This window comes from Ixodes scapularis, unplaced genomic scaffold (assembly GCF_016920785.2).
Source record: "Ixodes scapularis isolate PalLabHiFi unplaced genomic scaffold, ASM1692078v2 PGA_scaffold2__306_contigs__length_199485367, whole genome shotgun sequence".
Classification (NCBI taxonomy): domain Eukaryota; kingdom Metazoa; phylum Arthropoda; class Arachnida; order Ixodida; family Ixodidae; genus Ixodes; species Ixodes scapularis.
This window is the reverse complement of record NW_024609857.1, coordinates 55,711,211-55,736,855: the sequence shown is the minus strand read 5'-3', so window position 1 is coordinate 55,736,855 and position 25,645 is coordinate 55,711,211. Positions and strand designations below refer to the sequence as shown.

General features: G+C 48.4%; 4 protein-coding genes across 4 annotated transcripts; 2 read left to right on the top strand and 2 right to left on the bottom strand.

The window, feature by feature from the left end:
• Window positions 1-2,833: 2,833 nt before the first annotated feature.
• Window positions 2,834-6,349, bottom strand: LOC8024207 (tetratricopeptide repeat protein 27). The gene has a single exon (XM_002404590.4). The coding sequence runs from the start codon at window positions 5,403-5,405 to the stop codon at window positions 2,901-2,903; it is 2,505 nt and encodes an 834-aa protein (XP_002404634.3). The 5' UTR covers window positions 5,406-6,349; the 3' UTR covers window positions 2,834-2,900.
• LOC8024206 lies at window positions 5,736-8,850 on the top strand. The gene is made up of 2 exons (XM_029978806.3): window positions 5,736-7,074; window positions 7,496-8,850. The coding sequence occupies exons 1-2, from the start codon at window positions 5,984-5,986 to the stop codon at window positions 8,628-8,630; spliced, it is 2,226 nt and encodes a 741-aa protein (XP_029834666.2). The 5' UTR covers window positions 5,736-5,983; the 3' UTR covers window positions 8,631-8,850.
• A 1,740-nt stretch (window positions 8,851-10,590) lies between these two features.
• LOC8024205 (pre-rRNA 2'-O-ribose RNA methyltransferase FTSJ3) lies at window positions 10,591-13,243 on the bottom strand. The gene has a single exon (XM_002404588.4). The coding sequence runs from the start codon at window positions 13,145-13,147 to the stop codon at window positions 10,694-10,696; it is 2,454 nt and encodes an 817-aa protein (XP_002404632.3). The 5' UTR covers window positions 13,148-13,243; the 3' UTR covers window positions 10,591-10,693.
• Window positions 13,244-13,449: 206 nt separating this feature from the next.
• Window positions 13,450-23,560, top strand: LOC8024204 (mitochondrial potassium channel). The gene is made up of 3 exons (XM_029978805.2): window positions 13,450-13,817; window positions 14,605-14,751; window positions 22,468-23,560. Exons 1-3 carry the CDS (start codon window positions 13,599-13,601, stop codon window positions 23,197-23,199), a joined length of 1,098 nt encoding a protein of 365 aa, XP_029834665.2. The 5' UTR covers window positions 13,450-13,598; the 3' UTR covers window positions 23,200-23,560.
• The last annotated feature ends 2,085 nt before the right edge of the window (window positions 23,561-25,645 follow it).

Genomic DNA, 25,645 nt, shown 5'->3' with positions numbered 1-25,645 from the left:
AGCAAGAGAAGGCGCCAGGCGAAGAAGAAAAAAAATCACACGAAGGTCTTACACGAAGGGAGTCACGGGGATGGGGTAAACGTGTTGGGTAAACTCTCAACGTGTCGTCTCCCTCACCCCGAGGGTGAAGTGCCGAGAGGAGGTGCTGGCGAAAGGCTTCTGATCAGCAAGCTCCCTCGCTCTCTGACCCCACCGTAAGTTCTAGAAGCGCGTCGCTCGCCGTCGGGAGGCGGTCACAATGTAGTGTTCTGGCAAGTGAATTCGTAATGTTGTGACGGCGACGGCGTTTCCCTGTTGCCACAGCGTGCCATTGACACCAAGCCTCACTGAAGTTTATGACGAGTTCACCGGTCATGATGACGAAATCGTTATGGAGATCATCCGACTCCGAAGGCACCTGAAAGCCGCTGGGAAGCATCATAATGAGACAAAAACTTGGAATGCAAAGCAGTTTCTAGAATTTATTGCCAAATGGAGCTTTTTCGAGACCCTTCCAAACCTGACTGTTATATTTCGCTTGTTCCTCACCATTTGTGTTTCAGTTGCCTCATGAGAAAGGAACTTTTCCAAGCTAAAGCTAATCAAAACGTATCTGCGCTCCACCATGAGCGATGAAAGGCTCTCAAACCTGCCGATACTGTCCATAGAAAAAGAACGTGTCAAAAACATAAATTTTACAACAGTAATCAATAACTTTGCAGAAGCCAAGTGTCGGCGAAAGAACTTATGAAGAAATTGAATGTTCAGCTTTCGTGACACAAATGCTCAATATATATATGTATATATATATATATATAAAAACTTAATGTGTTTTCATTATGAGTACATAAGTAAATAAAAAAAAACACTGTTTGCTGGCTAATCCTGTATTTATTATTTCATTATCGCTGCGTGACCTGGTGTCGCGGTTATGGCTTTTAGCTTTGCGGTCTCGGGGAGCGGGGGGTGACAAAAGACCTAAGGGCCCCGGGCGGTCGATTTAAAGAGCATGGCGTCTCCTTCAATCACCCTGTAGTTGCATTTTGAAGCAGGGCAAAAGAAAAAGTGCGAAGTGTACGTCGGCCTTTAAGTAAAAATATAAAAGCATGGCATCAAAGCAAACCTTTCTGGCTGCTTGCATGACGGCGTGGCTCCCACTGGCTGCTCATGGGACCCGTGGAGGAAGTCAACGGATAGAAAAGATTTTTTTTCCCTAAAACTTCAGTGTAGGAGGTATTTACTTTACAACGCAAAAAGCACTATTGAGCTATTTACCACCACTCCTAGAAAACTTCGTAAAAGTTTGATCGTCCAAGATTTACCATAATATAAATAACAGAAATCTAGTTCTCACATTTTTCCCATTGGGTTCGATGCATTTGCTGGTGTCAACTTAAGCAATGGCCGCCTCTGGTGTTACTACCCCGTGTCCCAATGGACAGGCTCTTTAAATCGACCGCGAAAATCGGTTTCTTAACCTATCGTGTTCCGATTTTGTACAGCATTGGCCACAGGTGGTGCATATTTTCTATAAAATTCGCAAAGAGCGAACTTACCTGAGGAAAAAGTAAAAGAAGAAAAAGGCTTAACTCCTATAATAAACGCAGTGAAGCCACCGGTGTTCAAACCATAGGGCGCTTTATGGTTTGAAGACCGGTGGCTTCGCTGCGTTTCCATAGGAGTTAAGTCTTTTTCTTGTTTTACTTTTTCCTCAGGCAAGCTCGCTCTTTGCGAACTTTATAGAAAAAATGCACCACCCGTGGCCAACGGCGTACAAAATCGGAACGCGATATTTGCAGTCGATTTAAAGAGCCTGGCCGCTATTTGGGACATGCAGTAGATCCCAGCGAAAAGCATAACAAGTAGGGTTGTCGCGAACCGGTCGAGGTACAACCAGGTTCAACCTTTTCGAACTTGTGAAAAGTTCGACAAAGTTTCGACTGCTATGCGCATGCGCGACAGGCTGGCCAGTTGGCTTCAGATTGGATGGTGATGGCTAAGGGATGAATTAAGGGCAGCACTGATTGGTTATTTCAGTTATACAATACAAAAAATAGTTATCAACTTCTTCAGTTATTACAATTAGTTTCTTTTAATTCCAACTTATCCTAAAATTAAAATAACCCTTTCCATAAAAACAATTCCACAAACCTAGACATGCTTGTATCAAGGTCTGGCCACACTGTCCACAAAGTCGAACCAGTCGAATCTGTTCCACCCAGTCAAACCACGAAAGTTCGACCTAAAAATCCGGTTCGACAAAAGTTTGCGACACCCCTAATAACAAACCTTTAATCTGCAGTGGGGATGCACGATCCAGTAAATTGTCATTCCTCCATCCTGTTTAGCACAATATTACTATTTTTAAACTACCCGACGTTTGGTAATAATTTAAATGAAACAAATTAGGTTGTTGAGAAACGAAACTCTGGCTAGTGATAAAACGGTAATGACGCATACGACCATGCAAACATTAAAAAACAAAACCAGAAATGCTGTGTACACCGCGATTCGATTATTTTTTCTTGATTCCTGCCATATTGTTTATATAGACCATTTTATCCACTAACCAAACTGTTTGAATGAGAGAATGAAAGGTTAGTATTGAACAGATTTATTTTGCAACTAATCTTTCCCAACCTGCTGTGCGTTAGAGTACATGGCCAGATGATACTCTCCAAGTGATGTGGTGGACAAACGTCACTGCTTGAAATTAACTTAAAATGCAAGATTTTGAAATGACAATATTTAGCTACATCGCTTGTCTGAGAAACAGGCATGTTGGTAAAATTCTAAAGTTGCCAAAGATATTTTGAGGCACTTCTTTCCACATAGCAGTCCATTCGTAACAATCTGTAGAGCACCGTCCATACAAGTCAACATTTATTTCTTCCAGTGTTGAAGAGCATGTTCAATGCTTTTCAATCGTATGAAGCAGTCAGTGCATTAACCTGCTCCAACTTCTCAGTCACAGAGTTCATCATGGGTTCCAACTTTTCGAGCTGCTTGGGAGTAAAATTGGCCTTGTGCAGATCAACAATGGCCAATATCCCTTTCATTGTGATTCTGGCAGAAGACAGGAGCTGGTGCCTTCGTAGCTTGTTGGGTATGCTCTCGACCGAAGACATGTAACACTCCAAGAGCTCCTTCGATCGTGTCAGAACTTCGCTGCATGTGTCGACATCCTTTTCCCAGTTCTGTTTCTGACTGAGGCAACGAAACGACTTCTGGAAAAACTGCAGCATACGTTCCGTATCTTCCTCCCTGGAATCACCCTCTTCCTGAGAGAGCTTGTAGAGGGAACCATAGCAATACCAAATATCGGCATCATTTGTCACTCCAGATGTCACCCTTCCAAACAACTCGAGCAGTTTCGGTTTCAGGTAACTGCCGGGTTTCCCATGCATGTCTGGAATTCCTTCCAACACAACCTTTACTAGGATCTTAGCCAACTTGCCGTCGGCGTGCTTTCCTTTGATCTCTATGAGCCTGTGCCACGCCTTGATGCATTCTTCGAAGGCCCCGACATCAGCACAGACAAGAAGGTAGTTCTCCCAAACCCTCCAATCCTCGTAGTTGCATTTTAGAGACTCCTGCAGAACTTTCCAAGCCTTTGGCTTGTCTCCCATGTGAATGTAGGCACTGGCCATGTTATTCCAGGCTTCGAAGCTGTCTGAATCCAGGTTGACCACCCTCTTGTAGGCTTTCACACATAGGGGGTAGTCTTCGACTTGCATGGCGGAGTAGCCGAGGGCAAACCAGACATTCATTTGAATTCCATTAAGCTCTACTGACTTCTCAAGGTAAGGGATGGCATCCTTGAATTCCTTCTTGTGGTAGTGCATGAGGCCTAAAGAACGCTGGGCCCTGGAACTTGTGTGTTTAGAGATCTCCCACGCCTTCTCGAAGTGCTGTGGGTCTTGTGTTGCATCTCCAAGAAGGCAGTAGAGGTGCGCCGTTTCTTCCTGCTCCAGAAGCCTCCGTACGATGGCTTCTGCTCTGTCCCGCCGGTCGATTTTGGTGTAGCAAGAAATCACTTCCTCCCAGAGCTCATACTTGAGGAAGACATCCAAAGCACTCTTGGTTGCACCCAATGAAAAGAAGAGGTGCCCCAGTTCTTTTTCAATGTCCCAAACTGATGGCGACCTGGTGCAGAAGAAGAGTTCCTGCCTGATCCCAGCATGGGGCTCCGACGCCTTCACTGCATCAACCAATCCCTGCAACTGGCTCATTGAACGTTCTACTCTGCGGCTGCTTTTGGTCTCAAGCCTGCACCTCTGGAAAAGGGCGCTGAACTGGACCGACCATGCCAGAGGCATTGAGAGGACGCTGTCAATGTAAGCCATCATTTCTTCGTCCCGCAGGGCTTCGGGTGAGCTGATGTTCTTGTTGAGGATGCATGTTGTCAGAATAAGGCACTGTTCTTCTGGTGCCAGACATGTGTTGGAAAATACCTCATGATCAAACTTAATCTCATTCATTACGGTGTCATCCTTCAGGGGTAGATTCTTGGGGAAGTGGACCGAAGGGCATGCTGGTTGGAGGTCCTCAACGCAGCTTCCTTTCCTCTGGACACTTAGAACCAGTTGTGACAATGCATTTTCTTGGTGATATGTCCTCTTCCCAAGAACTCCGGTCAGTTCAAAGTCGAAGTGAGACAAGACCTTTGCCTTGTTGAGGTATGAACGGCATTTTGTGACCTCGAAGTAATACAAGTGAGCCATGGCAGCTTCCATGAGAAACTGCATTTTTAATTTGTGACTCATGTCATCGTCACCTGCCCTAAAGATACTTTCTTCGACTTGGGAGAGATGCTCACTAATTTCTTTGTACAAGGAAAAAGAACGGTCGAGCAAGACCAGCTGATGGACGAATGCACATCGGTAAGCCCACCAGTCGGCCGTAGAGCAGGCGCTCAGCAACCCCCGACAGTTCAGCAGAAACGCTTTCGCAACGATTAGAAAGACAGGTTCTTCGATGAGGTGGTAAGACGGCTCGCCGTTAATTTCGAGTTCACTTACACAGAGACGATGGCATTCGTCTCCCGTGACGTCCGTGAATATTTCTTCGCTCCCCGAAGGCGCTGGCCCGGTCCAATTGCTCTGTATGAAAAGCTTCAACGCTGAGGCGCCGATCAGAAGCACTGCCAGTTGACGGACACAGCTATTGTCGTTTTCAAGGTAGTTTGCACATTTCTGGTAGAGCTGATCGAAGCATCCCTCGCGAAAGGAAGCCTTTGTGAGTTTTTTGACCCGCTCATCAGAAAACACTTCACAGAATTCACCTTTCAAGAATCTTTCACAGAGAAATCGCAGCAGGCTTGCATCGTTACCTTTCGCTGTGGTCTCACACGCGCTTAGGTCTTCTGAAGAATGAACGCACTGACCGAGCACGACAGAACGTTCTATTCTTACAAAGTTATTCATAATGGCAAGAAATAAGCGTCAATGTGACGAAAATGATTTTTTCTTTTTTTCTTCACGAACGTCTACAAAACGTAACGAACCGATGCCACCTCGCAAAATTGTCTTCAGCCATGTGCTTCAAGCTCTTGGATTTGGATGAGAAAGCGGCTTAGGGGATATATTAATCCAGTCACTAGTTATAAACCGAACATAAAAAAGATAGTTATTTATTTTTTTTTAGATAAAATATTATTATTTTAGTGTAAATGTTGCAATGTCATGAATAAATGAGACACCATACACAAACGGCATAAAAAGTCAAAGGGAAAGCCAACTTGTTGGATGGAAAGCGAAGCCATTGTAATCCAAAGGCTTGTGTGCTTGCGGCGTTTGTAGCACGTTCATGTTGGAACATGCTACGGTATATACCGATCAGCTGTACAGGAAGAACTGCTCGCTGCTCTTCATTGACTTTGTCACGCTGAATCGAGTGTACGGCGGAGTCAGAATTATCGTAAAGGTAACCCCCGAAACTTCCTCTACTACATGTCAACAAGTCACGCCGTCGTGGCACGAGAAGTCAAAGGGCCGCATATTTTATGGAGCATTCGGGCACATACTCATTTAGGATGGCGACAAAAAACACCGACAAAGGAATCCGACTGTCCTCCAAGAAGCTCAAACGAATGGAGTCGAAGAAGCGCAAGATCGAGGCTTTTCTCGAACTCTGCGGCACTTCAGAAACGGATGAGACGCAGGACGCACCCGCCGCTGTCAAGAAGCCGCGCAGCACAGATGAAGCGGACCGAGCCCAAGCCGCCGGCGACTCAGCTGAAGCGGCTAAGTCGATCAACGCTGAACTCTCCGAACTGCGCGCTCGTCACCGAGCTTATCAGAAATCTCGGCTCCAAGTCCCCAAGTTTTACATGACGGACGACGGCTACCGCGCCGGTTGGAGCTGGCCCTCCGGCGAAGAGAATGTCGCTGACAGCGCCGCCGAGACGGTCGAGCAGCCTAGCGACATCCTCTACCTGCAAGACATCCAGAACTTGCTTCTCGTCGCCCTGATGGGCAACGAAACCCCGTACCTGACGCGCTGGTGCCGCTACCTCCGCAACGCCAAGACGAGCCACATCGTCGTGGTGATGGTGAGCGGGCTCTCCGTGGACATGCTCGCCGAAAACCCGGACTGGTTCCCCAAGTTGAGCAGGCTCTTCCCGGACGGCGGCGTCCGCGTGGTGCCTGCGGCCCAGTACGGAGCCACGACCGAGTGCGAGCTCACGCAGGTTCCGGTCAGCTTCCAAGCGGGCATCAAGCTCAGATGCGCCTTCGGATCTCTCGAAGCAGCCGAGGCCGCGGGTGCGGTGTTCAAGTGCTACGGCGCCTTCGTGCCCATCGCGAACAAAACAAACGGCGCTGAACAGAACGGGCATCAAGATCCGGCAAAGGGGAACGACGAGCAGAACGGGCACCAAGGTGCGGCGAAGGGGAACGACGAGCTTGAGGAGGGACAGCTGGTGGATGCTAAAGAAATCACGCTGGGGAATGCTAATCCCAACGACGTGGTGCCTCGAACCTTATTCCTGCTGAGTCCCGTGCAGATGCTGCACGAGGGATATCCGCTGCTGAAAGCGGAGGCCACAAAGGACTACGTGTACACAAACAGGTCCTACCTCCCTGTCAGCAACAGGTAAGTAAAGCGTTGGGATGAAACGGAATCTTCGCTTTGGCTATGCGTTGGCTTGCTTGTGTGTTCTATAACTGAACTGCCGTGTTTTTGAACCAGCCATGAAAGGTTTGTTTCTGTGGATTTTTTAAAAATCTTGAGTCCTTACTCTTGGGACAAGAATGTCTTTGATTGAGTCATGAATGTTTTTGTTGAACCCTTCAACAGCCATCTATTTGGCTATCAAATGGCTGTTGGGGCAGACTCTGTACAGTGCTTTTTCTGTCTCCTCTTGACTTTTGTCTTGCTTTCGCTGTTATTAGTTCTTAAAGGTCCTCTGAAGTTCTCTTATTTTTGAGCAGCTGCAGAGACTTCGACAGGGAAATTATTGTTGAAGTGTGGGAAAAGGTACCTGTTATTCAGAACTTGTTTCTTTCCCTCCCAGGTCTCGTCTGTTTTCAATCGACTGCGAGATGTGCCTCACGACGGCCAAGTGCAATGAGCTTGCCCGCGTTACACTCATCGATGAAGATGAGAAGGTGCTCCTGGATGAACTGGTCAAGCCCCGCAACCGCATTATCAACTACCTCACCCAGTTCAGCGGCATCACCAAGAAAATGCTGGATCCCGTCACGACTCGAGTGGAGGACGTCCAGAAGGCCATCATCCGGCTACTTCCCCCAGATGCCATCCTTGTTGGGCAGTCACTCAACTTTGACCTGCACGCACTCCACATGATCCACCCGTATGTCATCGACAGCAGCGTCATCTACAACCTCACCGGGAACCGCAACCACAAGTCTAAGCTGAAGTTGCTGTCCAGCACATTCCTGGGACAAGAGATCCAGATGAGCAAAGAGGGTCACTCTTCTGAGGAGGACTCTCTGGCGTGCCTCCGCCTCGTCAAGCTGAGACTGCAGAAGGGACTGTTTTTTGGAGACGCCATTCTGCGGGACAAAGAGCAAGAGCTGCAGGAGAAAGCTCTGGAGATGGCGAGGAACGGAGAGGCCATTGACGTGTCCATCTGCTGCGACCCTCCCCAGGAGTGGATTGAGAGCAAACGTGTCTCCGAGCCGAAGGTGGTCGTCAAGGAAGGTAGCATCAAGAAGATGAAGCCCCGTACCAGCGAATGTAGACATATGCTCAAGCAGGAGTTCCAGGGCCTTGTCAGCAATCTGTTCTACTACCTTGGCAGGGACAAGCACAAGAAGACAGCACACGTCGTCGGCACCAAGGAAATGCTCGAGAACTATCCCAAGTTTGTCCTTAATGTGACCCAAAGCAGGAAGGTGAATGGGAACAAGAAAGCGGTCAAAGAAGCCAAGGCTCTTATGGATGACAACCACTTGCTGATGGTGGGTCTCAAGGCAAAGGCACACAAGGAACTGCTGACTCAGCAGAAAGCAGCAGAATTGGACAAGCATCTGGAGAAGATCTACCGTGGCTGCCAGAGGAAGTCCTTGTTTGTGGTACTCTTGCAAGGGTGCTTTGACAAAGACACTAGAGTGACCGAGCACGGGTTGTGCTTTGTGACAGTCAAGGAGGCCGAGAGGAGAAGTCCGGCGGACAAGAGGGAGTAACATGCAGTATACGCTCAACGGGTCATTATCACTTTGTTATGGGCGTGCAAACAGTCACCCCTGTGCCATTCATTTTACGACGTTTTCAGCTGATCTCCTGTTACGCGGTTTCATCTGTAGCCATTGCGAGCTTTAAAGCATGCTGCTTTGTTCCTTCATTCAACTTGCATATTTTATGCTTGTTTTACTGAATAAAACATTTGTGCTATTCACCCCTGCATTGTAACCGGTGTTGTTGATACTGTGTTCATGCTGTTAATAGATATTCCTGACCAGTGCTTATGCATCTACCTCCTCACAAAGCTTGCTTAGAATTCAGTGCAAATCACACTTTCGAAAATGAAGATTTTCTGGTTCCTGTCCTTGTCTTTTGCTAGGCTTCTAATAGATGAGTAGATTTCAATGATCTTTTTTTTGTATGCCGTGTGGTTGTGCTTTCGCTATAATGAAGATTCTGAATTTTAGTACAAGCCCCGAAAACTAACCCCCAAACCGGTTTTATTGAAATCGGGGAAAACAAAGGAACCCTAAAATGGAAGTGCCCTTGAGTAAGAAAAAACCAAGCTCTGTGGAAAGGAATCTTTTTGTATAGTTTTATTTTATGTTCACCCATAATACAGCTCCCCTAAAGTGTCTGCGAGGTTCCTTCTTTCCTTAGGGGCCACATTTTTGTCTGATTTCCTTTTAATGGTACCTGGACGCTTTGCAAGTACTCGGGTCATGTGCATGTTCCCTGGAGTTTGGGGAATCCCACACCCATGTCCTGTTTTCTTCGACATGAGCCCCAAGGAAGGCAGATTTTTTGTCCGACACCCAGTGGCACGGGTAGGGGGGTGGGGGGCTTATTGGGCTTTGGCCCTCCACCGAAATCCAACTGACGCTATAACATACACATGCATTTTGACCCCCCCCCCCTCCTTTCCTGAAAAACATTACTTGCTACGCCACTGCCGACACCAAAAAACACCAAAACTGGGTGACAAAACAAACCCTGAAAAAAAAAAAAAAAAAACGGATTTGAAGAAAGGTAAACCCCCAAAACACAGAACCCTATAGTCATATGTAAATGTTTCTTGTCAGCACACATAGGCAGTACTAGTGGGTTTTGACATTCATTGAAGTCTCTTTAATATGCTTTGCCTTGTTGGCAGTGATGCACAACTTTTACTTTCAAAATGCACCATCTTTTACAGCTCCTTCTTTGTTATGCAAAATCAGAAAGCAAATCGTTCGTAAAATGTCAAAAGTTTTCTCATCCAAAAGGAATTTCCATAAAACTTGCTTCATTATCTGGTGGCAACGTCAACTTCATATACTAACCCCAGTGTTCTTAAAACATACTAAATGAATAAATAAGCATCTGTAACCTCCTGGTCATAGATAGATACAAATTAAGCAGAAAAGGAAAATACTGGTGCTCATAAAACTCCTGAAGTCGGCCATGCCACGAGTCTAAAAATCCAAACTGCCCTACAAATGAATAAAAAAAAGAAGATAAAAATATCTTGCAATTGTGTTCAACATAATTTTTTACTTGCAAGTGCTTAAAAACCAGACATGGACTGGGTTAAAAAAAGAAATAACTGGTAGAGACAAAGGGAATAATTTCTCAAACTCTGCTACAAAAGTAGATTTCATCTATGCCTTTACGTTTCTCTCCAAATGTTTGGCCTTGCTTATATGAACCAGCTTGCTATATTCACACAAACCTCCCTTTTCACAGGTGCCAGCAAATATATGTCACTCCCCCCCCCCCGAAAAAAGAGGAGCATTTTTGCTATTATTAAGTTCCACGTGCATTGCAACTTAATAGTAGAATGGCTGCAACTAAACAACATTGCATTTTTTCAATACCTTTAGTTGCTTATTTGTTTAAATCTAATTCAATCACATATAGCATGTGGAGCCATAACATGTATTCCTTCCTTTGCATTTTGAAGTGAAGACACTTTCCAAACACTTAAAACAAATCTGGATGACACATCAGTTTTTATTTTTAAATTTCACTTGCTCATACCTAAAAAAAAAATTGTTATGTACAAGAATGCTCTTGGACCTTGCAATCACTTTTTCTTCATGGCAGCTTTCTTCTTCCTCAAATCTTTCTTCATTCGGGGGTCCACGACCTTGAACCTGCCTTTGACACCAGGGGGCCTGCGAACTTTACGGCCGGTCGCCTTCTTGGCCACCAGATAGGTGACCTTGTTTTTGCCCTTGTCACCCAGTACCTTCTTGTAGATGGCTCTCACTTGCTGTGCTTTCTCGGCGTCCGTCATGTCCAGCTTTTCAGTGATGGCCTCTGCCCTCTTCCTGGCTTTCTCTAGTCTCCTGGCAGCACGCTGCTTCTTGCGGGCCTTGGCCTCTGCCACCTTCTTGATGGGACGTGCGTTTACGGCCTTCAGCTGCGCCTTGTACTCAGCGACCATCTCGGCCGTCACTGGCATGTGCTTGCGGGTGTGTTTCTTTTCCTCTTCCGTGAACCACTTCGGAAGGTTTTCGTCGTTGAAGGTGTAGCGGTTGTAGCCAGAGTCAATGATGTCTCGCCGTGCCTTCTGGGAGTGAATCATCATGCTGCCAAGGGCAAGCGCTTCTGGGTCTAGTTTGACCCTTTTTGCTTTCTTCGGGGCTGGTCTACTCTTCTTGTTCAACTCTTCGTCTTCCGAGCTCGACTCAGAGTCGGACTGTTTGAATTTGTTTTTCTTCCCGGCACCTGCCTTCGTATCTACAGCCTCTTCCAGAGGCCGCTCTTTGTTGTCAAGGCCATCTGCGAAGGTCACTTTCTTGGTAACTTTCTTTGCGGCTTCTCTTTGTGGCTTTTTATCTGCTTTCTTTGAAAGTTTTTCCTTCTTGTTCTTCCTAGATTCGTCGGCAAGAATCTCTAGCTCGAGGAGCTCTTTCTCGTCGTCAATGTCCGCAAACACGTCTTTTTCAAACCATAACTTACTCATCTCCAAGCGCTTTTTTTTCGTACTGCCGTATGCAGCATCCACGAGCAGAGGATTCTCTTCATCCTCGTCATCTAGGTTCTCCTCTTCATCACCACTCTCCTCCTTGTCACTCTCAAACTCAAGCAACTCTTCATGCTCCTCATCATCAGAATCTGCATTCTCATTGGTTTCACTGCTAACGTCATCCTCTGCATACCAATCTTCATTGACCCGATCTTTACTGTAGGAAGCTAACTTTCTCTTACTGTCACACACATCATCATCCTCTTCCAAGGGCTGGACAGGATCCAATACTGAAGGATCTGCCTCCTCTACCTTTGACAGCTGTTTTTTGCTCTTGATTGCTTTTAGCTTGAACAAGTCATCGTCCCTCTCGACAATAGGATCATCATCCTTCAGGACCATCTGAAGGTTCATGCGGTCCCTAAGCTTTTTTCTCTGTTTCAGCATTTTTTTACGCTTCTTCTTTTCCTCTTTAGCCTGCTCGGCAGTCACTTCTTCAGCATGCTTGAGCAGTTGAAGCTCCTCATCCTCTGAACCTTCATCGTCTGCAACCTCTTCAACCTCAGCCTCGTCCACTTTCCCTTCAGCTTTGGCCTTCTCCTCAAACCAGGTCTTTAACTTCTTCCGCCATGTCAGTAGGTTCTTGATGTCTCCTCGTCCCAGTACCTTGATGTCCTTGCAGCACTCCTTGATTTCTTCCGTTGTTGATGGATGATCCAGGACCTCCTGGTTGTCCAAAACCACCTCGCTGCATTGTCCAAGCAGTTCCAGGTGGTCCTCACACCTGATGAAATCCAAAACGGATACCCTGTGGTATAACGTGTAATCGCCTTCCGGATACCCTTCGGCCTTGGCCTTCTGCTTCTCTGGATGCGCCGCATTCAGCTTGGCAGCTTCGCCAGTGTCCACGTCGCCGAAGACGTAGGCCGGGTCCAGGAACTTGCTATCGATCTTGTCCGGTGCGATGTAGTACTGGCACACCACAAAGATCTCTGCGGACTCGTGACGTGAAGCCTGTGGCTTGGTTGCCGATATCTTCCTGAAGAGCTTTTTGAGGACCCACATCAGGGCCTGGTAGTCCTTGGAGCGGAACACCTTGGTGATGAACCATCCTCCCTTCGTAAGGAACTCTGTGGCGAGCTTGACGGCATGCAAAGTCAGCACGTTCTGGCCGTACGCGTCGTGCACCCAGCTTTTACCGACGTTGGGGGCGCCGTCGTTCAGCACGATGTCGGCTTTCCAGGTCTTCAGCTCCTTCTTCAACTTAGAGCGGCAACTGCCCGTCGTGATGTCGTCCTGGATCGTTATGACGTTCGGGATGGCCCTAATCGGAACCAAGTCTACGCCCACGATGACGCTGGAAACGGGCATGTACTTTTGCGCAACCTGAAGCCATCCTCCTGGTGCCGCGCACAAGTCGATCAACACGCGAGACTTCTGGAGGAACTCGAACTTCCGGTTCAGCTGGATTAGCTTGAACGCTGCTCTCGACCTGTAGCCGGTTTCCTTGGCCAAGTGGTAGAATTTGTCCTTACGCTGCTTTCCAATCTTAGTTTTCTTGCCCATCTTGAAACGGTAACGGGTGGAAGCACAGAAATCTCCACGTGCGTAACGTCAACCAGCTTCCATAGCATACGATTGTTCACAATGTTTATATTGCTAAATTTTAAATCACAGTTGCAGAGGGCGCTAAAAAACGCTTTTTATTTTGCAAAAAAAAAATATAAACAATAATAATACTTTTTTAATTTAAATTTTTATGTAAGCTTAACGTATAATTGTATTTTAAATAATTTTATTGTATTATTTTGAAGTTTTAATATATGATTATGAATGATTACGTATACGTTATTAGAGAGCAGGCCTTGCGTTAGGAGTGGAACGCGCCGTTGTCAAGAAACTTGGAACCCGTTGCTGTCAAGAAACTTAGAAAACATGCGTTAATTGCCTTGTGTACACTACTAGCAGTCTGAATAGAGTATATTTTATCAATTCCAACCGTCTGTAACAAGTAACAATGGCTGTTATCCGGCTGCTACCGTGCTTACGCCTCCTTCAGCCCTGTCGAAGGAATGCCGGCTTACTCGATCGCAACACAGGCCTCGCATTCATCGCCTCATCGGAGAGACTGCAGCACACGCACCCGATCATGGTGAAAGTGTTCAACGTGTTCCGAGTCTACGAAGACGTCGTAGGCCTTACTGAAGTCAAAGCCGCGCAGAGTAAAGTCCTTGAGGTGAGAGACCACTGTGCTCTCTGTGCACACTGGCTCGGGAGAGTCGCCAGAAGAGCAGATGGGCCGAGAGCCCATACCAGAAGGCCTGCAAACACCGAGACAAAGATATAAAAAGTAGACAAATTAACTACAACAAACAAGATAAGCAGTGAGGGTCATGACACTAGTCATGCGTGACAAAGATAACGTACAAAAAAAAGTTTCACGTGCCGGCGAGCTGGTGTATGTTGAACATTATGCAAAACCCCGAGACTGTGTTGGGAGAGTTAAAACAGTAAAATATACAGAAAGAAGGGGGCAGACAACGTTTCATACTCAGCTACACAATTTATTTCATCCTCGCCTTATTCACTGGTGGCCATAGCTGAGTGCGTAGCTTCTCGGCGCGTGCTGACGGCGAACTTCCACGGTGATTTTGCACGTGCATTCCACACCATAAAGATGGCCGGTCTTGGGAACCACGAACTAATAAGTGTGAGCTCATTCTCAGCATGCCCTGGGATATGGTGTGCCCAGGGACCAGTGCACTCAAGTATGGCGTCCAGTGAATGCCCTCTGGACAGAAAAGCTTGAAAGTACCTCATCTTCGTCACGCATAACCTTCGCTGCTTATCCTGTTTGTCAAACTTCTTAAATTCATTCGGAATTCATATGTTCCAAAATTCAATTGGACTAAATCGAAGCATGCAAAAGGCTCCAGTTACGGTGTACGTAAGTTGTGATCCAACACACCCTGTTTTCTGCAGTCTGTTTCTACGATGCCCCCTAATTTGGTTCGTGTCCACAGGCGGAGCGGAAATTCGTGTCAACACAGGAGCAGCGCCGAGAGACACAGCAGCGAATTCTAGAGCTGCAGCAGCGGCTCAAGGAAATTCATGCTGAGCTGGACAAGACTCACCGTGGAGAGGACCGCTACCTGACGCTCATAACGCAGGTTTGTGGGCATTGAAGTTGCTGGCCTGTCCTAAATATAGCAGAGCCTCCTCCACAGGCTACTCTACGTCGCACGTGTATCACTGTTGTGCATGTTAACCTACCCGGCCCACCTGTTCACACCGTTTCGCGGCCGCAGTTTGCGGCGACAGTCCGTGGCAACTCATTACAAAAGCGTTAACCCACCTAACCGGTTTGTGGGATCTCTCCGTGTCGCTGATTTGGTGCATGAAAAGTAACTTTTGAAGAGAATGGTAGCTTTTTTTATAGCATTCAGTAAACTTGTTTGATAGGATGAGCAGTTTTGTAGTCATATCAGTTAAACAGCATTGTTAAAGGCATATGCCAGTGTGGCGACGCACAATCACCAGCATTTTGGCGCTATACAACCTCGTCGTCGTCTGCTTCAGGGAAGCACGGCCGCGCGCTACACAGTCACGCGGGACAGAGGAACGTCCGTCGACCGACGCCGCCGAGGCAATAAAACCGCCATTCCTTTTCTATGTTGGGATTCGCTCGTCACCACGACGCAGCATCCCACATCTGGTGACCCGGAAAACGAACACAACACGTCGCCATGGCCGACCAGGAGGACCTTCAACAACAAATGAAACTACTCCAGGAGCAGATTCGGACCCAGCAGGAACTGATCCAAAGGCAACAGCAGCAGATTCAGCAACAGCAGCACCAACTCGATGCTCCCGTGCAACAGAACCCTGCTAACGCCAACACAACACCGCCCGTGCCTACCGGCACCGCAGCAGGCGGTGGAACCCCTGCTGCTGTCATCTCGGACGCTGCTTCACTCGGGGTCTGCCGTGTAGCCGTCAAACTTCCGCCGTTTTGGGCGGACTCGCCTGAGGTATGGTTCGCACTAGTCGACGCGCAGTTCTCCCTGGTGCGCATCACCCAAGACCGAACGCGCTACGATTACGTCGTCGCCCACTTGGACAGCCGCTACACCAACGAGATAGGGATATCCTCGACAATCCACCAGCGGCCAACCTTTATCAACATCTGAAAACTGAACTCACCCGCCGCCTGTCACTATCGGAAGACCAGAAAGTCCGTCAACTTATTCATTCCGCAGAACTCGCCGAGCGCAAACCATCACAGTTCCTCCGCCACATGCGTGCTCTCGCAGGCAACACGCAAGTCCACGATTTTTTTCTGCGGACACTATGGCTCCAACGACTACCACCACACGTCCAGGCCATTCTGCAGGCTCAACCTACGCTACCTCTAGACCAACTTGCCGAAATTGCTGACCGCGTCATCGAGGTCTCTGCACCGCCGCTGTCGCCCAAGGTCCACGCCGTCGAAGCACCGCTGGACACCACAGAGCTCGCGCACCGAATCTACGATATCACACGGCAGCTCAGCTCCATTCTACGACGCCTGGATCAAAGTCCTCCGACGCGCCCCCGTTACCGCTCACAGAGCCGTGACCGTAACACCGGCCCGTCAGAGCAGCCTCGTGACAGTAGCCGATGCTACTACCATCGGCGCTTCGGGGACAGAGCCTGACAATGCCGACCACCCTGTTCCGCCGGACATCAGGAAAACGCCAACGGCAGCTTGTAGACGCGGCTACAAGCTGCCAACCCACAGGCCGCCGCATCTTCGTCACCGATCAAATCACAAAGCAGCGGTTCCTTGTCGACTGTGGCTCTGACATTTGCTGCTATCCTCGTACCCATCTTCAAGGTTCCCATCCACCTACGTCTTTCGAGCTCAGCGCAGCAAACCGGTCCACCATCAAGACCTACGGCTCGCTCCGTCTGCACGTCCAACTAAAAAACCTACACCGTGACCTCCATTGGAATTTCGTCATCGCCGACGTCTCCGAGCCAATCATCGGCTCAGACTTTTTGGCACACTACAACCTCCTTCCCGACTGTCGCCACGACCGACTCATTGACGCGACAACGGGATTTTCTTCGCCAGGCCAGTGCACGACCACCCACCAGCACAGCATTAAAGTACTCGGTGTGGAAAACCTTTCGCCGTACCACACCATACTCGCCGAATTTTCCGGTTTAACGCGACCCAGCAGGCTGCCACGGGACGTGCGACACACCACTGTACACCACATCCGAACCACTCCGGGCCCTCCGGTCTTCTGCCACGCTCGTCGCCTTGCTGCGGACCGCTTGCGCATCGCCAAAGCAGAGTTCAAGTCCATGATACACGAAGGAATCGCCTGCCGATCCGACAGCCCATGGGCCTCGCCGCTTCACCTTGTCCCGACGAAGACTGAAGGCTGGCGACCCTGCGGGGATTACCGCGCCCTCAACGCTCGCACCATCCCCGACAGATACCCCATTCATCACATACAGGACTTCGCCCACCGTCTCCAAGGCTGCCACGTCTTCTCCGTGCTAGATTTGGTGAAGGCCTACACGCAAATACCTGTAAGCCCGGAGGACATCCCCAAAACCGCGATCATTACACCCTTTGGCTTGTTCGAGTTCCCCTTCATGAGCTCTGGCCTGAGGAACGCAGGACAAACCTTTCAACGTTTCATCGACAAAGTCGTCCGCGGCCTCGACTTCTGCTTCGTCTATCTTGACGATATATTAATCTTCTCCCAAAACGCCGAAGACCACCATAGGCACCTTCGCCTACTCTTCCAACGACTTGATGACCACGGTCTGCTCGTCAATATCCAAAAGAGCACTCTCGGTGCCCCCACTGTCACCTTCCTCGGTCACGAAATTTCATCAGAGGGAACTCGACCCTTGCCTCACCGCATCTCAGACCTGCAGAATTATCCTCAACCGTTCTCCGCTAAAGACCTCCGTCGTTTCCTCGGCATGCTTAACTTCTACAGGCGCTTCTTGCTTCACACAGCTGACTACCAAGCTCCTCTTCATGATGCCTTGGCTGGTCTACGAGGCAACCAACCCGTCACCTGGACGCCAGCTTTAGCGCAAAATTTCGAGAAATGCAAAACTGCACTCTGCGATGCCACACTTCTGTCTCATCCCGTACCAGACGCTGCCTTGGGGCTCTTCACGGACGCCTCCAGTTTCGCAGTCGGCGCCTCCCTCAAGCAACGTGTCGACATCTGGCGTCCCTTGGCATTTATCTCAAAGAAACTCTCCATTCGGAAAACGTCCCCTCCCACTGCTAGCCCCACCGACACAACTACGACCTCCGCTCAGACGAACTGGCCAGCTTACTACAGAGAGCTTCTCACCATTTACGAAGCAGTTCAGCACTTTCGCCACATCCTCGAGGCACAGCACTGCACCATTTATACCGACCACAAGCCTCTAACCTACGCCTTCTCTCAACGCCGTGACAAACTTCCGCCAGTCCAGCAGAACCAGCTTTCGTTTATCGCCCAGTTCACCACCGACATCCAGCATGTCAGCAGAAAAGATAATGTGGTCGCCGACGCGCTTTCTCGTGTATCAGCTATCAGATCTTCGCCAATAACAGCTGATGTTCTCGCCGAAGCTCGAACAACTGACACGGAACTTCAGCAACTCCTTAAAGGTGGATCTTCGCTACAGCTGCAACAAGTCCCCGTTCCTGGGTCGACTACAACCATCTACTGCGACATGTCCACAGGACACCCCAGACCCTACGTGCCCGCGCCCTATCGCCGTAGCCTTTTCCACCAGCTACACCACCTCAGCCATCCCGGAATCCGTGCTTCTTCACGCCTTGTGGCTGACCGCTATGTCTGGCCCTTCATGCAGCGCGACTGCCGCAACTGGGCGCGCTCCTGCATTCAATGCCAACGCGCCAAAATCACCAGGCATGTCACTTCACCGCTGGGAGCATTTCCTCAGCCCTCTGGTCATTTTCAACACGTCCATCTTGACATCATAGGCCCGTTTCCGCCAGCCGGACCCTACCGCTACTGCCTCACCGCCATCGATCGATATACTCAATGGCCTGAGGCATGGCCTCTCGAGAGAATCACCGCGAAAGACGTCGCTTCGACCTTCTTCACCGGTTGGCTCTCTCGCTTCGGCTGCCCTCGCCGCGTCACAACCGACCAAGGACGACAGTTCGAATCGCAACTCTTCAGGCTCCTCGGGCTTACCACCGGGTTCGAGCGCTTGAGGACCACCAGTTACCATCCTTGCGCCAATGAGATGATTGAGCGCTTCCACCGGCAATTCAAGGCAGCCATCATGTGTCACCCCGACTCAACCTGGCTCGAAGCGATCCCAGCCGTCACCCTAGGTCTTCGCGCCACCTTCAAACCGGACATTCAAGCTACACCCGCAGAGCTAGTCTACGGGGAACCCCTTCGCCTACCAGGGGAATTTCTTGCTGCCCCACAATCCACCATCGCCACATCAGACCCCACCGATTTTGTCACCAGGCTCCGACGCACTATCGCCGCCCTCCGCCCGTCACCTGCTGCGCATCACTGCAAGCCTACGCCTTTTGTTTTTAAGGATCTGGCGACGTGCACACACGCCTTCCTCCGCGACGACACCGTCCGCGCGCCTTTTCTGCCGCCTTACAACAGACCCTACCGGGTTACCCGTCGCGACAAGAAAGATTTCACTCTACACGTGAATGAAATGGACATCCGCGTTTCTATCGACCGGCTGAAGCCAGCATATATCCTTTCGGACGAATCAAACAACCCGAGTGTATCCTCAAGCGTCCAGCCACAACCCCCGACACCGCAGCCCGCGCCAGTCACTACATTTTGTGGACGTCAAATACGCTTCCCGGATTTTTACAAGCCCTGAGGGCTCTCCACTCCGCGGGGGGGTGATGTGGCGACGCACAATCACCAGCATTTTGGCGCTATACAACCTCGTCGTCGTCTGCTTCAGGGAAGCACGGCCGAGCGCTACACAGTCACACGGGACAGAGGAACGTCCGTCGACTGACGCCGCCGAGGCAATAAAACCGCCGTTCCTTTTCTATGTTGGGATTCGCTCGTCACCACGACGCAGCATCCCACACCAGTAAGCTTGCAATATCTGTATTACAGTGTCATAGATGTGTCATCAGGTACGGCAAACATTTCTAATAAGTTGCCGCAGCTAAGATACCACTTTTTACTTCTAAGAAAAAGTGACAATCTTAAGATGAAAGTGCTGGGCCATTTGCATCAAATTGTGCCATGAAGGAAAGTCTGCTACAACTTGCGCCAAAGCACCATTTTTGCTAAAAACTGCACCACACCAGAGCCGAGGTGGGGGCATGAAGCAAAAAAGACAAAAATATTTTATTATTGGTTCATTTTAATATTCAGAGAAGTAGAATGAAATGTAAATGGTACAAATATGTATCTCACGGTGTCTCACCCTTAGGTCAGACCACAGTTGAAAACTCAAACATGTACAGTCACAAGCACACATGCTAAAAGTGCAAGTCTAGGGGCATTCACTGTGCTTGGTTGGTTTAGTTGATGAAAGAGCAGGTGCAAATTACAGATAGACGACGAATGCCACAATGTGGCACTTTTAATGCTGTTTGATTAGCCTACTGGCTCGTAGTGTCGCCTGCACTTTGACTTGAGATGTAAGGAAGTGTAGAAATCGCTCTACAACCGCGTTGGCCCCATCATTGTCTGAACTTCCAGACGATGTTGGCAATTTCGGAAGCTAAAAGTCGCGAGAAAAAATTGCAAAATAGTGGGATGGTGGCTATTGTAACAAGACAGAACCAGAGTCATTTACCCCTGATGATAGCACTTGATTATTATGTCTGCCGCATGCCTCCATGTCGTGACTACAGTGTACCGTGGCACTTGCACCACTTGCATCGATTTTCACGGCCTCGCACCAGCGCGCGCGTCGAGCTTCACCACTTTGCACCATAGTGCTAGGAGCAGCGGCTGATGTGGGGAGCTTTTGGTTTAGAGTGAGTGACTCGGAAATTATGCTCAGTGCTATTGCAGGTCGACCTTCTTTGGTCATGACTGTAGGTTGACCTCTAATTTTGAAACGCTGTGCCGAAAAAGGATAAAAAATGTGTGTATGTGAACAATTACGTTAGTCAAGGTGGTTCCCGTGCAGCAGTCAATCGGAATGGCAGCAAACTTTGACTCAACTCTGGTTCGAACACCGCTGAAGAGCAGTATCAAGGCCCGTTCACACCCTTGCGACCGAGTACGACCGAGAGACACCAGACCGGTTTTTAAACCTCTTGCAATCTCTTAGGACCAGCTCCGCTGTAGTGCATCCGGTCCTAAGAGATCGCAAGAGGCTTAAAAACCGGTCTGGTCTCTCTCGGTCGTACTCAGTCGCAAGAGTGTGAACGGGCCTTTCTCTTAAACACAAATGTAAATTTTCATATTATTTCTGGGTTGTTGTTTTTGCAGCTTCTGAAATTAGAATCTTGAGTTTGGTATTCATGAAACTTAAGGGGACATGTTTTTATTGATAGGCATTTTAGGGTATATGTTGATTTTTTCCGTCATTTTACAGGAACTATTTATTGACTAAATTAACTACCGAGTGTAAAAGAGGGAAGGAGAGAGAGGCTTTATCTTTACTGAAGTGTTGTGCTATGCTTCATATTTCAAATAGATCTTTTTTAAACAACATTGGTAAATGGAATCTATCCTGACCTGAGTCTTATTTCTACAAAGAAGGCTGTGTGTTCTTTTTTCATCTTATTTATTCTTACTACAAAAAATAATAAGTAATATGCTTCAGTATCAAAGGACCCTCAGTCATTATTAGATAGGAACTTACTGAGCGATGCAATCACATTTTCATTTTAAGTGACATGCTAGCATACGTTGGCATCTGCTCCAAAAGCTTCAGTGCTTTCTTCAAACCAATATATTTGCCCGCTACAAAAAATCCAATGGTGCTTCCATCACTGATTAAGACTTGTAGGTGACATGGTACAAGCACCAGCACCAGAGTCATTTGGGACACCTTTTATTTTTGCTCCTACATCATGCCTCAACTATTATTTTGTTTCAATACAAGTAAGAGCGAAGCGGCGATTACAAGAGTGAATGCACCCACTTTGTATGCACAGCCGTGTGGTGCAAGCCTTATTCAATCTGACATGCTTATGCTTGTCACTTTAGCTTGTCTGGCCAACGGTATAGAACATATTTACAATGTGTTGTCCTATCATGTATGACTCTGATTTAACACTAACCTGCTTGTCTACACAGTAAGCTGTGTGATGTGAAAATAATCATATTTTAGCAGCACAGCAACAAAGTTCCCAGGTATTAAGTGAGAGTGGTACATATCTTTTGGTGCATAGAGTGGTTTTCATTTTAATCTAGTTATACATCACAAACTATAGGAAAGTGTGATCATTTTAATTCTATGTTAAAAGCAGTGCAACCTCTGCCAATCTGAAAAGTCGACTGCTTGTAGGAGCTATTTATTGGTGCATCCTTTCAGGATGTAGACCTAATTCAGATTGTCTGAGCCATGCCCAGAACAGAAGGGGTATAGTGTTAATATTGATAATGATAATGGCAACATTCCGAATGATAACAATGATTGTAACTGCCTAGTCTACTACCAGTAATTCATGATATTGGTAACGATATCAAGAACTACTAGTGGCAGGCATGTACTATTACTGACCGCATGAGCATGTCTCTGAGCCCTGGCACATTGAGAGATGACAGAGCTTATGGGGGCCACAAGCGTAGCAAAATGCCAGATCGAGTGTTGCATCGTCTATAGTCCGTGGGGAAGCAACTTCTCAAGAACAGCTAGGCACGAAGTAACTCTAAAAAGCAATTGTCGCGCAGGAACATGCAGTCATCAAGGAGGAGAAGTCCCTACTCCAAGAATTCGAGCACCTGGAGAAGACGGAACGCGACTACTTTGCGTCGCTGTCCCTCGCGCTCCGCGAGAGCCACGAGAAAGAGCGTGCCCAAGGGGAGCGCACCAAGTACTGGTCCATCATTGGTTCGGTGTGCGGTGCCGTCATCGGCATCGTCGGCGCCACCGTGAACAACCGGATACGCCTCAACCAGCTTCGGGACCTTGTGGAACGCTCGTCAAGCCAGCCCGAAATGCAGCGCCTCGTGTTCAGCCTCTCAGACGAGTTCAGGAGGCACCGCGACCAGATCTTTGAGTTTGTGGACGACGTGCGGAGGATGCTGGGGGCTTCCCCCGTGACTGCCGTTCAGCAGAGCTTCTCCAGGGGGGAGGCCAAGACAAAGCCCGCAGAGTCTGAGCTGGAGTACGAGATCAGGGAGGTGGTGACGCTTGTGAAAAGCCAAAGCGAGCTGTTCGAGAAGGAGACCAAAGAAATCAAGGCACTGCTCGCGGCTCAGCGGGTGCTCCAGGGAAGCGACGGGGAGGAAATCAATGTGGCGGCTGTGTACATTGGTGAGGACGTGAGGGACATTGTGGCCGACTCGCAGCATCAGCTCGAGTGGAAGATGAAGATAAACTCCCTGGCAACCGTTGCATTTGTGTACGGAGCGTTGGCGGTAACCGTGCCTCTTCTCGCTGCTTTCTTCAAAGGTTCATGAATGAACTATTACTAGCCTATCTAAGGACACTTTTTTTTTGTCGGAGAATTGCTTTTGCTTCCGGCAATCGGAACTTACGGTGGTGCCTTACAACCGCCGATATACTAGGGATGTCCCTGGGATGTAGGCTGCTGCAGCTGTATACATGACGGTTTTTTAAATTGTCCAGCTTTTCATTACACGATAAAGAAATTCAGTGTGGTCAGTTTTATTGACTTGCACAAGTGCAATTTCTGGTTTGGAACAAAATCCAATGCATTTCAGACTGCAGCGCTGTCTATTTTGTTTGTTTTTAGCTGTTATTATATTTTATGTGGTTAGTCAACATATGCTAAATAAAGGTTAGTTACTTTTGTTATGATGTCAAAGTTTTGACTGCTGATGTTGTTAGAAGTTGTATAGAATTTTTGAAACTGATAGCAAGCCTCTTCCCCAAGTATGAGGGATGTATCATATTGATTCACAGATTATTTTGTTGCAGCAATTGGCCACTTGGAGGTCAGTAGATAGGGCCACCTTATCGATATATTTCCCCCAAGGGCCGAACGCACGCAAGCCGTTGGTGTGGTAGTTTTTTCATACCTTGCTGGAGCCACATTCTGGTAGTGCATCACACCCACGCCTGGACAACTGCTTCCAGCTTGTCAATGACCGCGAAATGCCATCCTTGCCGGTTTTTTTTTCTGTTTTTTTTATGACCTTGAACAGGGGATAATTATTGGGGGCTAGGTTAGGCAGTAGACAAACAGCTCTGCTGCCTTTCGAGTACCGGAAAGAAAGGGAGAAAGATGGAAACCTAGGGAAAGTGACATCATTAGCGGAGTTGGGCGACCCTTCTCAGACGCCGACGACAACGGTACCCGTGGCAGATTGGTTCACCCCGCTGCCTTGAAGCAATTGCTGCCCGTTTTTCTAAAATGAAGTCGGTTTTATAGTAAATCTTGCCCGCTTTCTGTGCGAACCTCCAGCCGCTAAAAGGACCTGCCTAGACTTAGCGAGGAGTAGGAGTTAGACCTGCCGCATCCCGTACCTTTCTGGTGGCCTGGGTACCACTCCAGAGTGCGGCATGACCCTCTTGGGTCACGGATCATTCAAGAAGCCGTGGACATTGAGACGATGGGACAGGATGGTCAGCCGAGAACACTTCTCCTTCCTTTATTTACATGTGCACAAACTCTGGTACGCCGGGGGCACCTAAAACGTGCTCCAGCACTCTATCCTATCTACTATTAGTAGGCAACATCATAAATTTAAGGAAAGTCACATACTGCAAATGCATAAAATGAGGTTGCCAAATTGAAACCGAAACAGTGGCCAAAAGGTACCCAAAATACTTTATGCGGCACTACGCTGCTAGGATTGCTTAGATTTTGCAAGAGAAAATAGTGTGCGTGTATTTCTATTGCTGCGAGTTTACTAGTACGTCTTTTCATCTAGAACTTGTCATTTTTATTCACTAAAGCCCAACAAACTATGTATCATCGAAAACAAGCTGCTGTGGCGACCCGAGTAGACAAGCTCCAGTCTGCGGCCGCAGGGGTGAAACCTGGCACCGCGCATTCCAAAGTGGGAGAACTCTGTGCCCGAGCGTCGGGGGGGATCGTCGGCTCAAGAGCCAGATGGCCAGATGTCCTAATGGATTCTCCCTCGCCTACGTGAAGACAACTCGCCGAGAGGGAGTCTTCATCTGGTGCCCGTAAAGGAGACTGTAGTGTCAGCGTATCTTCCATGTACAGCGTTTCAGTTGGCTTCACAAGCGGTAGCATGTTTTCCTCTGTCATTTTATGGGGAGGAGAAATGAAAGGATCAGGAAGTGAAAAGTTCAACTTTCTAAGCAGTGTTCTCCTAACATTTTCAATTCATGGAAGGGAGAAATGTAGTGTCAGCGTATCTTCCATGTACAGCGTTTCAGTTGGCTTCACAAGCGGTAGCATGTTTTCCTCTGTCATTTTATGGGGGGAGAAATGTAGTGTTGCAAACTAGCGCCATCTACGGGAGTGTGTAAATAAACGGGGCGGCTCGAGGAGCTTGCTTGGGGCGGCTCGAGGAGCTTGCTCAGAGATTGGCCTGAACGTTGACCCGACAACATGTCTCTTTGATCCGACCACCGGCCCGGCTCGCGTCATGGGGCCCCGTTGGGCAGCCCGGTGAGTTGCGCCCTTGCCGGCCACCCTCGTCCTTGACATGTAGCTGGACCAGGGGGGATCGTCGCGTGTACCCCCCCTAAAACATAACAGAGACACATCTTTCGGTCCGCCTTTTTAGCTTTGTTATTAAACTTATGTAGTCCTCGATAAACAGTTATCTCGTTTTACTTTACTATATACCTATATTAAAGTTCCTTCGTGACCAGAATTGGTAACCCGATATTTTTCGAGCAACCTTTTCTCGACGAATGCCATGGCTAACGGCGACGACCACGCCCAAACACTGGTGCAGCAGGGGC

Bases quoted from the DNA above. Each gene is read 5' to 3' on its own strand.
- LOC8024207 (XM_002404590.4), bottom strand. From the start codon at position 5,405: ATGAATAACTTTGTAAGAATAGAACGTTCTGTCGTGCTCGGTCAGTGC.
- LOC8024206 (XM_029978806.3), top strand. From the start codon at position 5,984: ATGGAGCATTCGGGCACATACTCATTTAGGATGGCGACAAAAAACACC. The intron at 7,075-7,495 runs GTAAGTAAAGCG...TTTCCCTCCCAG, and splicing joins TACCTCCCTGTCAGCAACAG to GTCTCGTCTGTTTTCAATCG.
- LOC8024205 (XM_002404588.4), bottom strand. From the start codon at position 13,147: ATGGGCAAGAAAACTAAGATTGGAAAGCAGCGTAAGGACAAATTCTAC.
- LOC8024204 (XM_029978805.2), top strand. From the start codon at position 13,599: ATGGCTGTTATCCGGCTGCTACCGTGCTTACGCCTCCTTCAGCCCTGT. The intron at 13,818-14,604 runs GTGAGAGACCAC...TCGTGTCCACAG, and splicing joins CGCAGAGTAAAGTCCTTGAG to GCGGAGCGGAAATTCGTGTC. The intron at 14,752-22,467 runs GTTTGTGGGCAT...ATTGTCGCGCAG, and splicing joins ACCTGACGCTCATAACGCAG to GAACATGCAGTCATCAAGGA.